This window comes from Somniosus microcephalus, chromosome 4 (genome assembly GCF_052327205.1).
Source record: "Somniosus microcephalus isolate GS21.2 chromosome 4, FLI_Smic_1.0, whole genome shotgun sequence".
In the NCBI taxonomy this organism is placed as follows: domain Eukaryota; kingdom Metazoa; phylum Chordata; class Chondrichthyes; order Squaliformes; family Somniosidae; genus Somniosus; species Somniosus microcephalus.
The window spans coordinates 336,080,059-336,093,796 of NC_140990.1; the positions used below are offsets into that span (position 1 = coordinate 336,080,059).

General features: G+C 46.2%; 1 protein-coding gene across 1 annotated transcript in view; it reads right to left on the reverse strand.

Moving 5' to 3' along the window:
• The window catches only part of tfcp2l1 (transcription factor CP2-like 1), an 83,494-nt gene that overhangs the window by 15,799 nt on the left and 53,957 nt on the right, over nucleotides 1-13,738 (reverse strand). Inside the window, exons 9-12 of the mRNA XM_085986886.1 lie at nucleotides 6,598-6,646; nucleotides 6,392-6,485; nucleotides 5,167-5,257; nucleotides 3,733-3,839 (exon numbers count right to left, since the gene is read on the reverse strand). Of these exons, the coding sequence (XP_085843012.1) occupies nucleotides 3,733-3,839; nucleotides 5,167-5,257; nucleotides 6,392-6,485; nucleotides 6,598-6,646 (341 nt within the window). The remainder of the gene's footprint in view (nucleotides 1-3,732; nucleotides 3,840-5,166; nucleotides 5,258-6,391; nucleotides 6,486-6,597; nucleotides 6,647-13,738) is intronic.

Below are 13,738 nucleotides of genomic sequence, written 5' to 3' on the forward strand. Positions count from 1 at the left end.
GTGTCTGCCCATTTCACCAGGCTGTCTATGTTCTGCTGAAGTCTGCTACGATACTCCACACCGTTTCCTACATTTCCGAATTTTGTGCCATCTGCAAATTTTGAAATTCTGTTCTTTATACCCAAGGCCAAGTCAATATACATCAAAAAGAGCAGTGGTCCTAATACCGACCCCTGGGAGACACCACTGTATACTTCCCTCCAGTCTGAAAAACAACCATTCACTACTAATCTCTGCTTTCTGTCTCTTAGCCAATTTTGTATCCACGCTGCCACTGTCTCTTTAATCCCATGAGCTTCAATTCTGCCAACACGTCCATTATGTGGCACTTTATCTAACACCTTCTGAAAGTCCATATATGCAACATCAACCGCACTACCCTCATCAACCCTCTCTGTTACTTCATCAAAAGAACTCAATCAAATTTGACAGACACAATTTGCCTTTAAAAAATCCGTGCTGGCTTTCATTTATCAACCCATGTTTTTCTAAGTGACAATTAATTTTGTCCCGGATTATGGACTCTAAATTTCCCCACCATCGACGTCCAGCTGACTGAACTGTAGTTACCGGATTTATCACTCTCCCATTTTTTGAACAGGGGTGTAACATATGCAACCCACCAGTCCTCTGATATTACTTCCATATCCAAGGAGGATTGAAAGATTAGGGCCAGAGCTTACTTCCCTCAACATCTTAGAATGCATCCCATCCAGACCAGGTGACCTTTCTACTTTGAGCGCTGCCAACCTTTTAAGTACCTCCTCTTCATCTATTTTTATCCTATCCAATGTCTCTACCCCCTCCTCCTTTACTGTGACATTGGCAACATCCTCTGCTTTTTTGAAGACAGATGCAATTTACTCATTTAGTACCTCAGCCATGCCCAAGATGATTTCCTTTTTGGTCCTTAATTGGCCCCACCCATCCTTTGACTGTCCTTTTACTCTTCACAGGTTTATAAAATACTTTAGTCTTCCTTTTTATGTTACCCACTAATCTTTTCTCATACACTCTCTTTGGTCTCTTATTCCCTATTTCAGTTCTTCTCTGCACTGTGTGTTCTGCTTGACTCTCTACTGTACTAGGAACCTGACATTTATCATAAGCCTCCCTTTTCTGTTTCATTTTAATCTCAATATCTTTAGTCACCCAGGGAGCTCTAGCTTTGGATGCCCTTCGTTTCCCCCCTCATAGGAATGCGTTTAGTCTGTACCCAAACTATCTCCTCCTTGAAGCTCCAATTGCTCAGTTACTGTTCTACCTGTCAATCTTTGTTTCCAATCCACCGACGCCAGATCCCGTTTCAACTCCTCTTCCACTTGAGTATCTTCACCTTTGATTGTTCCTTGTCCCATTGCATTACTACGCTAAACCGAATAATGTCGTAATCACTGCTTCTCAAATGCTTTCCCACTGAAACATGCTCCACTTGCCCCAATACATTCCCAGAGCTAGATCCAGCACTGCATCCTTCCTCGTTGGCTGGAAACATACTGATCAAGAAAGTCCTCCTGTACACATTTCAGGAATTCCTCCCCCTCCTTGCCTTTACACTGATTTTTTTCCCAGTCTATATTAGGATAATTGAAATCCCCATTATCACTATATTGTTTTTACATCTTTCTGAAATATGCTTGCACATTTGCTCTCCATCTCCTTCCCACTATTTGGTGGTCTATAGTACACACCAGGCAGTGTAACAACTCCTCAACTCTACCCAAACAGATTGTGACCTTGAACCCTCAAGCACATCACCCCATTCCAGGGCTGTAACAGTATATTTGATTAATACTGCCACCACTCCCTCACCCCCCTGCTTCCTTCCTTATTCCTCCTGAATACATTGTAATCAGGAAAAGTTCCCATTCCGGCCCATGTTTGAGCCAGGTCTTCATTATAGCGTAACGCCATGGCAACTTGTGCCTGCAGCTCACCAATCCATGCATTTACACACATGCACTCCAACCCCACCTTGGTCTGCATTTCATTTCTCCCCGGTCTGATCCCTGCTCTTTCTGGACAACTCTAATCTATATGCCGTTTGTCTCTCCCAATCCTCTATGCACCTTGTTTCTCCTCATACTTCATGCTGGTTCCCCTCCCACTGCCAAATTAGTTTAAACCCTCTCCCCACAGCACTAGTTAACCGCCCCGTGAGGACACTTGGTCCCAGCTCCGTTCAGGTGCAACCCATCCACCTTGTGCAGGTCCTACTGCCCCAGAGCTGGTTCCAATGCCGCAGGAATCTGAAGCCCTCCCTCCTGCATCATTTCTCCACCCACACATTAACCTGCTTTATCTTGCTGTTCCTGTACTCATTAGTGCTTGGTACTGGGAGTAATCCACCTCACCTCTGAGGTCCTGCTCTTTAGTCTCCTCCTGAGCTCATGAACCTATGTCTACAGGATCTCAAACCTTTTATTTCCTATATCATTGGTTCCAACATGGACCATGACTTCTGGCAGCCCCCCCCCCCCTCCCCTCCTCCCCCCCAACCCCACAGAATGGTCTGCACCCATTCAGTGACATCCTGTTTTTAGCCTTATATCTGCTGGTCCTTTTTATAAAATGGATACTTACCCAGTTCTTATTTTAAAGCAGTTAATTAATACAGCACTAACTACTTCTGCTGGAAGTCTACAAATTGGGAGAGGGGAAAAAATTCTCCTAAATCTCTAGTCTTGTTTAAGGATTGTTAATCTGGTACTTGTCCTCAAACTGCAATTAAAGCCAAGTTAAATATTCTGCTCACATCCACATTGTACACCTTCAAAACTTAGATCATGTTCCCTCTAAATCTTTTCCCTTTACAGTTTAAAAAACATTCTTTAAGCCTCTCTTCACAACTCAGAATCCAAGCATCAGAATCATCTCACTCTTTTCGGAACTTGCCAGCCCAAAGTTTTTGTTAGACCATTACTGCCCAAAATAAAAACTTTGGAAAATATTCTATGACCTTACTAAGGTGTTGTACAGAGTGTAAATAATTCATTTCAACTTATAACCAAATGTCCTTGAGACACATTCCAGTACAGTTAACCATGTTGTTAACTGTTTCTTGTTGACGGGATATCTTCAGTAAGATCAGTAATCACACCCAAATCCTGCGTGTTGATTGGATATCTTCAGTATGGTCAATAAATACACCCTTTCACCTTTGCTAAAAGGTCAGCCATTCACTCTGCACGTATGACTCCTATTGTTGTGAATTATCTTAATTTCACCTATCTATACTAAAATCCTGCTGCCATTCCTTAGGCCATCCACTTAATTGGTGAAGATCTCTCTGAATGCTTTATATTTTACCAACGTCCTTTCCATCAGTTACCTTGCTTTGTGTTATGAGCAGAATCTTGTATTCCCAGTGAAGGGATTCATTGCTGGAGTTGGAAGGGTGCCCCTCTATGTCCAGCAATATGGTCCTACCACACTACTCAGTCTCTTACCATGTGAGACACAGTTATCACAGCAGTTACTGGGTCACTGCCATTGTAGAAATAAACTAACCTCTGCAAAGATGCGCTTCTGGGAACACTCTCTTCTTTTAGTTCGCATGCTTTGGCATATTTTGGAAGCTGAGCCAAATCCACAAATCTGAAAGCAAGACCGTCAGGCGATGGGGGCAGGGAGTAGAGTTTATTTTTCTATCGAATATCTAACCTCCTACTGGGTCTGTCAGGCTCCCACAAAGGCTCATTCCTCCTAAAACATCGCAGTAACAGAACTCACCACAAGAAGTGCCAACTCCTCCATTCCTCTCTTGTTTCTGTTGATGATTCTCCCGGTTCTGCTCAGGCTCCTGACACACATAGATGGTCAGATTTGGACGCACATTTCTGTAGATACGAGTACCAGAAGTATAGTAATTCATTTCACTACTCTAAAACAAAAGTTCATTTCACATCGCAATATTAGGGATGGATAATAATAATGAGACATATCTGAACAACACAAGAACATAAAAATTTGCAGCAGGAGCAGGCCATGCGGCCCCTCGAGCCTGCTCCACCATTCAGTAAGATCATGGCTGATCTTCGACCTCAACTCCACTTTCCCGCCCAATCTCCATATCCCTCGATTCCCCTAGAGTCCAAAAATCTCTCTCTCTCAGCCTTGATTATACTCAACAATTCAGCATCTACAGCCCTTTGGGGTAGAGAATTCCAAAGATTCACAACCCTCTGAGTGAAGAAATTCTTCCTTATCGCAGTCTTAAATGGCCGACCCCTTATCCTGAGACTTTGCCACCTAGTTCTAGACACTCCAGCCAGGGGAAACAACCTCTCAGCATCTACCCTGCCAATCCCCTTCAGAATCGTGTATGTTTCAATGAGATCACCTCTCATTCTTCTAAACTCCAGAGAGTATCGGCCCATTCTACACAATCTCTCCTCATAGGACAACCCTCTCATCCCAGGAATCAATCTAGTGAACCTCCGTTGCACCGCCTCCAAGGCAAGTATGTCCTTCCTCAGATAAGGAGACCAAAACTGTGCACTGTACTCCAGGTGTGGTCTCACCAAAGCCCTGTATAACTGTAGTAAGACTTCCTTACTCTTGTATTCCAACCCCCTTGCAATAAAGGCCAACATGCCATTTGCCTTCCTAATTGCTTGCTGTACCTGCATGCTAACTCTCTGTGTTTCTTCTACTGGGACACCCAAATCTCTCTGAACATATTTCAAAAAGGGAAGCTTGTTTCACATTTTATTTATGGCAAAGACATCAATTCGCCAAGTATTTTTTGTTAAAGCAGCGCCGCAAAAAGTTTTCTTAGTAATGTGCTCGACCCTCAGGCTTGCTTCAACTACACAGGGTCAAAAAAAATAGATTACATGAAGCCAGATCAATTCCCAGGTATGGGATGGCGCTACAACTAGGTAATCCTCATCGCCACCCTCCGCCCACCCACCGACAAAAACCTGTCATGTAGACAACGTAAACCAGAACTGCACATACCATAAAACGGAAAAATGCATTCATTTGCTCAAATTGGCAAATGGATTTTAGTCCACATTTACTGTTAAACACTTGGTGGCTTCATTAGGCCTAATGTATTACGTGCCATTTCCTGTGTCCTGCTACAGTGACAGTGCTAAGCAATGAAATGAGTTTCACAATAGAAAGAAGGTTATGTCTGGTACAAAGTTTTATGTGACTCACCTTCCCTTGATTGCATTAAAAAGTCTGATTCCATCTGCAGGACCACAGATCTGGATCAGGTCTTCTTTAGACAATTTCAACAAGTCTGCACCTAAGGAATTCATTAAAACGTGCGTGTAAGCATGCAAACTGCAGAGACGTTAAAGGCATGTTATGTGTGATGGAAGTCTGTCCCTGGAACTAAATGTAAGTTTATGTAAGGTTAATTGAAAGGAGCATACAAATATACGGGATTAATTACAATCTTACATAAGAGTTTAACTTTCAGCAAGGTGGACAACAACTTTGAGAAGTTATATGTATTACGCATTGTGACATCTAGTCCATAAAGTTGCTGCTTCCACATAATGGACATTGCATAAACTTTCATCGAAGTCACGCAAGAGTCCCAGTACAGAGCACAGAACAGAGTACGGCATTTTAAAGGACATTTTAAGAACTCAACATCATAGCAAGAACCTTCATAAAACCAGTACATTTTCTAGAATTAAAAAAATCCCAAATTACAGCGAACCTTTCCAACGCCTGTTGTGGCTGTGCAGCATGTTAACATTTCCAACCCTTGTGCTGACAGAGAAGACAGAAAGCAGAGTCTAGGCATTTCTCTCTTAGCCATAAGCAAATCACAACTAGTTGTAGACTTAATTATTGGCATTATGTTGTGTAGCAATGGGGCATTGAGGCTGTGATTTCATTGACGTGCATACTTACTGTGAGGAAGAGAAGGAAATTTTTTTTAAAAAAGAGAACAGTCTCCCTTCCCTCACTTTCAAGCATTCAGCAATAAAAAGGAGACACAAGAGCTTTTAGTGACAGCAAGTTATAAAGTTCTGTTGACTAATAATTAAACAACAACTTGGATTTATATAGCACCTTTAACGTAGTAAAATGTCCCAAGGTGCTTCACAGGAGCGTTACCATTGTTGGCGTCGAGCCATATAAGGAGATATTAGAACAGATGAGTTTGGCCAAAGATGTAGGTTTTAAGGAGCAGCTTAAAGGAGGAGAGAGAGGTAGAGAGACGGAGAGGTTTAGGAAGGAAATTCCAGATCTTAGGGCCCAGCCAGCTGAAAGCATGGCTGCCAATGGTGGTCAATAAATCTTCAAGCAGTTTCTATTCAAGTTCAATTTCTGGACACCAGGGATACACTATTACTGCGGGTCTTGAGAGTTTCACGAGCTTCAAACAATTCTGGAGTTTTTTTTTTAAAGAAAAAGAGCTCACCTGAGAAATTGACAAATAGCTGGCAGAACGCCGAGAAGCGGTTTCTGTGCAGCCAGTGCAGTGCATCCTGGTTAGAGGCCGTGGGCAACAGGTACTACATTGCAAAAAGAATAAGAGGTCTTCACTTAAAAAGTAAATGAATAGTGCACCAGAGTGTCCTAAAAAAAAGAAAAGCACCACATTAACATGATCTCACAACTACTTACATCCGTGCTCGGAGGCAGTGGCTCCTCTTGGCTTGTTGGTGAACAGTTTCTGAAGTTACGCAACCAGAAAGAGAAGAGGTTTGTGAGTGACGATGCAGCTATGTTAACACATCGCAGGCAAAGCAAATAATACAAACTCATCTACAAAGGGTGGGACTAAGGAGATTTGAGTAAGACCCAGTATCTAAATGTCCCAAATTTAAACACAAGGGGGTCTATTTTAGTTCAGGTGCGGGGAATTGGCGGGTTCTCTAAATTTAGTGATTCCGACACGATTGTAAATGAGTCTGTGAGATTGATGCAAATTTAACACAATTGGCCAATTGATTTCCAGCGTGTGGGAAGCCTTGGCAATTGAGTATTTCCAGTCAGAAAGTCGCAGAATATGACGTCATCATTGCTGCTGCTTTTAAGGTCCACAGCAAGCCTTGCTTCCTCTGCAGGCTTCCAACCTTCAACATTAAGATGGCACAGGAGCCTGCAGGAGGAACGGCCAGCAGGAGGGCCAGATCTGCGCCCAAATTTGATGAGGCTTCACTCCAGGCATTACTGGATGGTGCTAGGGCCCACAGGGAGGTCCTCTTCCCTTCTTCAGGGAGGAAGAGGCCTCCCAGCCAGACCAAGGCTGTGTGGCTAGAGGTGGCAGGTCAAGTCAACTGCTTGGGGCTCACACGAAGAACGTGGTTGCAGTGCAGGAAAAGATTCCATGACCTTCTTCGCACTGGAAAAGTAAGTACTGTATGATGTTTTCATCACCCTCAATCTGATCCCCATTGCCTTTCCTCACCAACACTCAGCTTTAGCAATCTCTTCCTGCACATCCCACTAGACACTCACATCCATGCACCCTTACCCATTCCCTCTCTCTCTATGCTCACATTCACAGAACTATGCCACCATGCAGCCCTCACACTCCCTCTCACTCTGATGCTTTGAACACAACTGATAACACACAGGGAGGGCCCTTGGTCTTGCAACCTCACTCCATCTTTGTCTCCTTCTAAGTATCTATGCTATGCAATCTCTACACTCACTCCTTCATTCTCACTCAACCTCCACTTGTCTCCCTCATTGCAGGAAAAGAGAGCTCACAACAGGAGAGCGCGAGCCAGGACAGGAGGAGGGCCGCCCTCATTAGCCCAGCTCACCCCCTGGGAGGAAGGCGTCCTGGAGATTGCCAGGGCTGACCGAGATGTGGACGTTGGGGAAGGACAGGCAGGAGCATCCCCGCAAGCTGGTGACAGAATAGCTTTCCATCTCTCTCATTGGCATTGCATGAGTCGCTGATAATGATTCTGAAGCTACATCATATGGACTTATGATCATCTGCAAAATGCAATGTGCATGTAACCTTGGCATCACATCTCTAACTTTTTCCTTGACTCCCCCACAGGACCATCGAGAGCCCCCGTCCCCAGTGTGCAGGAGGAAGAGCCTGAGCAGCCAGACTCCTCAGAGGAATCTGCAACCTCTGAGGGCGCAGCGTCAGCAGAAATAAGCACACCCAGCACCAGCGCAGACACTCACACCTCGGTGGGACCTTCGGGACATAGAGTAGAGTTGTCACCTGGTGTATCACAGCTCACAAGTGAGCATCAGCAGATGGTGGAGACAGGGACTGCAGTGGAGAGTCCTTGTCGGAGGGCGCAAGACTCTGCCAGCTCAGCTCAGCTGCATGTCGACCCTCTGCCTCTGGGTCCATCCGTAAGATCAGAGGTGATGGAACTCCAGGCACAGATGCAGGAGTCTCTGGCAGGTTTTGTCTCTAGAGTCGCTGCTAGTGTGGAGCGAATGGAGGAGTCCATAGCGAACATGAGCAGAGCCTTTGTGGGTGGAGTCATTGGCGCATGAACGCATCAACATGGAAAGGATGGCTACCTACGTGGAAATGATTGCTGCCTCCATGGTAAGGCTGGCTACAGTAGAGGAGGGCTGCTGCCATGGAGGAAGTTAGTCGCCAGGGTATGGAAAACATGATGAGTGTTCAGAATAGAATGACATCTCTTGAGGAGCGATGGGCATCTATTGAACAGAGAAACCAGACCTTCATGGAAGTCCTTCAGAGTAGGACTGCCATTGTAGATACGGGTCCCCATGGCCCCCCTGATGTGCAGCAAGCTGCTCTCAAGCCACCTGCAGGCACTGAGGGGGACCTGACCCATGAGAGGGAGGTTGGTGGCAGACCTCAAAGAAGTGAGGGCTCCTCTCCAAGCGCTCACACTTCCATGCCACTGCAGAGCCCTCGGTCAGAGCCCCGCCGGAGTACACACCCAACGGAGATAGAGGTCTCAACCCCTGCACAGCCGCAGGAGCAGCAGACTGCTGGCGAGCCCTCACAGGCTCGCCATCCCAGAGGACGCCCGCCAAAGGTGTCGAGACAGGAGCAGCAGGAAAGTGAGCAAGGGGCCTCCACATCTGCTGAAACCACAGGGGAACCACTACGTAGGAGCACGCATAAGAATAAAATAAAGCACCAATAGTCACAAGGGTAGTCACTTGGGTGAAATGCTGTGTATTTTGTGGAAATGCCATCAGTTGTGTGTTTTTCATAAAAATTCTGATGGCAACTTCTGCAGTTGTGGCGTGTGTCATTTCGCGAATGGGGCTGGAGGTCCTCTAATGCCAAGAGGGGAAGGAAAAAAAGGCCTCCCATGCTTCTGGTAGGTGCCTCAGTTGAGGAAGCGCTGAGTGAGGGTGGTGAGAGGGGTTTCGCAGGAGGTCACCCTGGTGAAGTGTGTGAGGCTCAAAACTTCTACAGCTGTGGTTAGGCCTGGTAAAAGTTGTCCCAGACCTGAGACAACAAAGTCCTGCCATCTGCAAATGACGACTGATCAAATATCCTCTTTAATGTTGAACCTGCAGCTGATAGTCAGCAAGCCAATAGTGTTCACGCCAGGTTTCACAGGCGTGATCCCCAGCAGGCGCGTTTTACGTGGGAAAAGGGTTAAACAGGCAAGGGCCTGTTAAAATGGGATTATAAAGGCCAATCAGTGCTGTTTAAGGGCCCTAAAGACCAGTCCCACCTGTTGCAGGCGGGACTGAGTCGGGTCAATCAGACACACCTAGGTTAAAATGGCATGGAGGCGGGAACCAGGCGGCGGGGATCGCAACCCCCAGGTTTTGCAATTTTAACCCCCCGCACGCCTAAAAGCCCGCCTCACGGCCCAATGAAAATCGAGGCCAAGAACTCAGAAACATTATATGTAAGAGGCTCAAAGATTGGATGCTATGGAGATTAACCACACTCTTAACATGAAATATAACTCCAGCATTGTTTCATTAGAACAGTATCAGTCAATGAGTAACAACTAAAATTCAAAGCAGTGATGCTCCCTCAAGCACTGAAACATGCGGCCCACTGAGTCGGCAGGTTTAAGCCCCAGTCTATGCTAAGTTGTTACCTCTAGACTTGACTATTCCAACACACTCCTGGCTGGCCGCCCACATTCTACCCTACGTAAACTTGAGGTCATCCAAAACTCGGCTGCCCGTGTCCTAACTCGCACCAAGTCCCATTCACCCATCACCCCTGTGCTCGCTGACAGACATTGGCTCTCGGTTAAGCAACGTCTCAATTTTAAAATTTGCATCCTTGTTTTCAAATCTCTCCATGGCCTAGCCCCTCCCTATCTCTGTAATCTCCTTCAGCCCCACAACCACCGCCGCCCCCCCCCCCCCCCCCACAAGATATCTGCACTCCTCTAATTCTGGCCTCTTGACCATCCCGATTTTAATCGCTCCACCATTGGCGGCCATGCCTTCAGCTGCCTGGGCCCTAAGCTCTGGAATTCCCTCCATAAACCTCTCCGCCTCTCTTTCCTCCTTTAAGACGCTCCTTAAAACCTACTTCTTTGACCCGCCATCTGCCCTAATATCTCCTTACGTGGCTCGGTGTCAACATTTGCTTTATAACAACCCTGTGAAGCACCTTGGGACGTTTTACTACGTTAAAGGCGTGATAGAAGTACACGTTGTTGTTGTTGTAAGTTAGCTTCTCTCAGGTGGGATAGCAGTCGTGGTGTGACAATTGGACACAACACCATTGGTTGTTTTGGGGGGGGGGGTGGGGGTGGATGTGGCTGGGCTGGGAGGCGATCGGCCAGCGTTTCTGCTGGAAAGTAGCAATGTGTAGGCACAGGGGGAGGACACGACCTGACTCGGCTGTGGTGCCCTTCATCATACTGAATAGCCTGGCTGGGTTATAATGGTCACTGAAGCTTGGTTCTGGAGGGTGGCAGAGGTTTCTGAAAACATACCCCAGCAAGAGTCAAGTGCCTTCCGGGAGAAGAGTCAAAAAATATTAACCCATAAAGAACAATTATCTTGAAGACTGCTTTGGGTGGAGTCCAAAGAATCTATGCAGAAAAATTGAAAGGAAATCTCCAGTAATGGCTGTTGTGTATGTACCTTTAAGGGAATAACTGGTCTCAGACTGCAGTACCGGCAGTGACCACCCCTGTATAAAAGGCACTAGCAACCTTCTGTAGTTTCAGTTCCAGGTTGTCTCCATTCAGTAAAGACTTGTTATAATCAACTCCTGCCGTCCGTGTCTCAATTATACACGGACATAATAGTCCAGTCTTCTATTGCATTATCAAAGGCAGTGATATAGCCAGTCTTCGGCATCTTGGAAATCTGAAATGGCGCCTCCCGTGCTTTGCCTTCTTCCCTGATTTAACAAAATGGCGCCTCCTGCGCTTTGCCTTCTTCCCCGCTGTTGCTAGCGCTGCTTTCCACGGTTTCCGTTGTAAACTGCAGCTCCTCGCGGCTTTCTGCACGTTTAATTTTTTAATTTTATTATTATCCCGTCGTCAGAACAACCCATAGAAGAGAATGCAATTCCCAAGTTTTTCAAAGCAAGACCGGTACCATATGCGATTCGCCCAGCCGTCGAGGCAGAGCTGGAGAATCTGGAGAATGCAGGCGTGTTATCTAAGGTAGACTGGAGCGAGTGGGCGACACCCATCGTTCCTGTCATGAAGAAAACGTTAAACAATAAGTCTGAGGAGCCAAGGAAGGTTCGCATCTGTGGGGACTTCAAGGTGACGGTGAACCTAGTCCTTCACACAGTACAATATCCTCTTCCAAGGATAGAAGATATCTTCGCCTCACTATCTGGAGGGAAGCGTTTTACAAAAATTGACCTACCACAAGCATATTTGCAGATGGAGGTTGAAGAATCCTCTAGGAAGTATCTCACGATAAACACTCACAAAGGTCTTTACCAGTATCATCGACTGGTATTTGGAGTAGCATCAGCTCCGGCGATATGGCAAAAAGCGATGGAACAAGTCCTGCAAGGGATTCCGGGGACTCAGTGTTACTTGGACGACATCCTAGTGACAGGTGAAGATGACAGTGAACACCTTGACAACCTAGAACAGGTGCTCACTAGACTACGTGAACATGGGCTACGAGCCAATCGCCCCAAGTGCGAGTTTTTCAAGAAACAGATATCGTATTGTGGCCACGTGATTGATGAAGAGGGGTTACGCAAGTCCCCTGACAAAATTGAAGCAGTAGTTAAGGCCCCAGCGCCTGAAAATGTGTCGCAACTGAGGTCATTCCTCGGATTGGTGAATTACTACCATAAGTTTTTACCGAATTTGTCCACAATTCTGCACCCACTGAACGCCCTACTACGAACGGGAGTAGCATGGAAATGGAGCAATGAATGTAAGCGGGCCTTTCAGAAGAGTAAGGACTTAATCACTTCAAGAGAAGTATTGGCTCACTACAACCCATCACTACCGATAAGACTGGCGTGTGATGCGTCTCCCTACGGCATTGGGGCGGTACTGTCACATAAATTCCTTGATGGGTTAGAGAGGCCGATAGCTTTTGCGTCACGCTCGTTAACTTCAGCTGAGCATAACTACGCCCAGATTGACAGAGAGGCCCTCAGCCTGGTGTAGGGGGTGAAGAAGTTCAATCACTACCTGCACGGTCAAAAATTTACTCTACTAACTGATCATCAACCTTTTGTCTCCATTTTCAACCCTCAGAAGGGCGTACCGATAATGACAGCACAACGGCTACAGAGGTGGTCCCTTTTCCTAGGGGCACACCAATATGACATCGAGTACAAAGGAACTAAACAGCATGGGAATGCTGATGGATTGTCGCGCCTACCGTTGCCGACGGTGGAAGAAGAACTTGCAGTGGATCCAGTGGAGATATTCCACTCGACCATAGTCAAATGTCTCCCTGTGACGAATGCAAACATAGAAAAGGAAACACGAAATGACCCGACACTATCCTGGGTCTATGATTTAACGGTGAAGGGATGGCCAGCACATGGCGAACCACTGCTGCCAGCATTCTCGCCGAGAAGAGAACAGCTGTCAGTGTGCAGAGGAACCTTGATGTGTGGATCCAGTGTAGTAATTCCACCCATATTGAAGGATAGAGTGCTCAATGAGCTTCATGAGGGTCATCTGGGAGGGGTAAAAATGAAGAACTTAGCCAGAGCATTTGTGTGGTGGCCGGGAATCGATAGAGAAATCGAAGAGATGACCAAGAGCTGTACAGGATGCCAGAAGGTCCAAAACGCCCCACCACAAGCCCTCTACATCCATGGGAGTGGCCCTCATCTCCATGGCAAAGGGTGCACATTGATTTTGCTGGTCCCTTCATGGACTCGATGTTTTTAATTGCGGTGGATGCACATTCAAAGTGGCCAGAGGTAATAAAAATGTCCTCAACCACCACAGAAAAAACTATCACAGTCTTACGAACCATATTCGCCAGGAATGGGCTGCCTGAACAGATTTGCTCTGACAATGGACCACAGTTTGTGTCTGAAGAGTTCCAGAGGTTCTTAAAGAACAAGGGTGTTAAGCATTACACATCTGCCCCATATCATCCAGCCACTAATGGATTGGCCGAGAGGTTTGTTCAAACATTCAAGAAGGCTATCAAGGCAATGTGTAATGAAGATATACCCCTACAACACAAGGCGGACAACTTCTTGTTTGCCTACCGGAGTGCGACACATGCGGTTACCAACCAAACTCCTGCCATGATGTTCTTCAATCGAAGACTACGATGCCGCTTGGATTTGGTTAAGCCGAACATCAGAAGAGATGTGGAGAACAGACAGTTTCAGAATATGAATGAAAGGCCGACCAGGAGTTTTAAG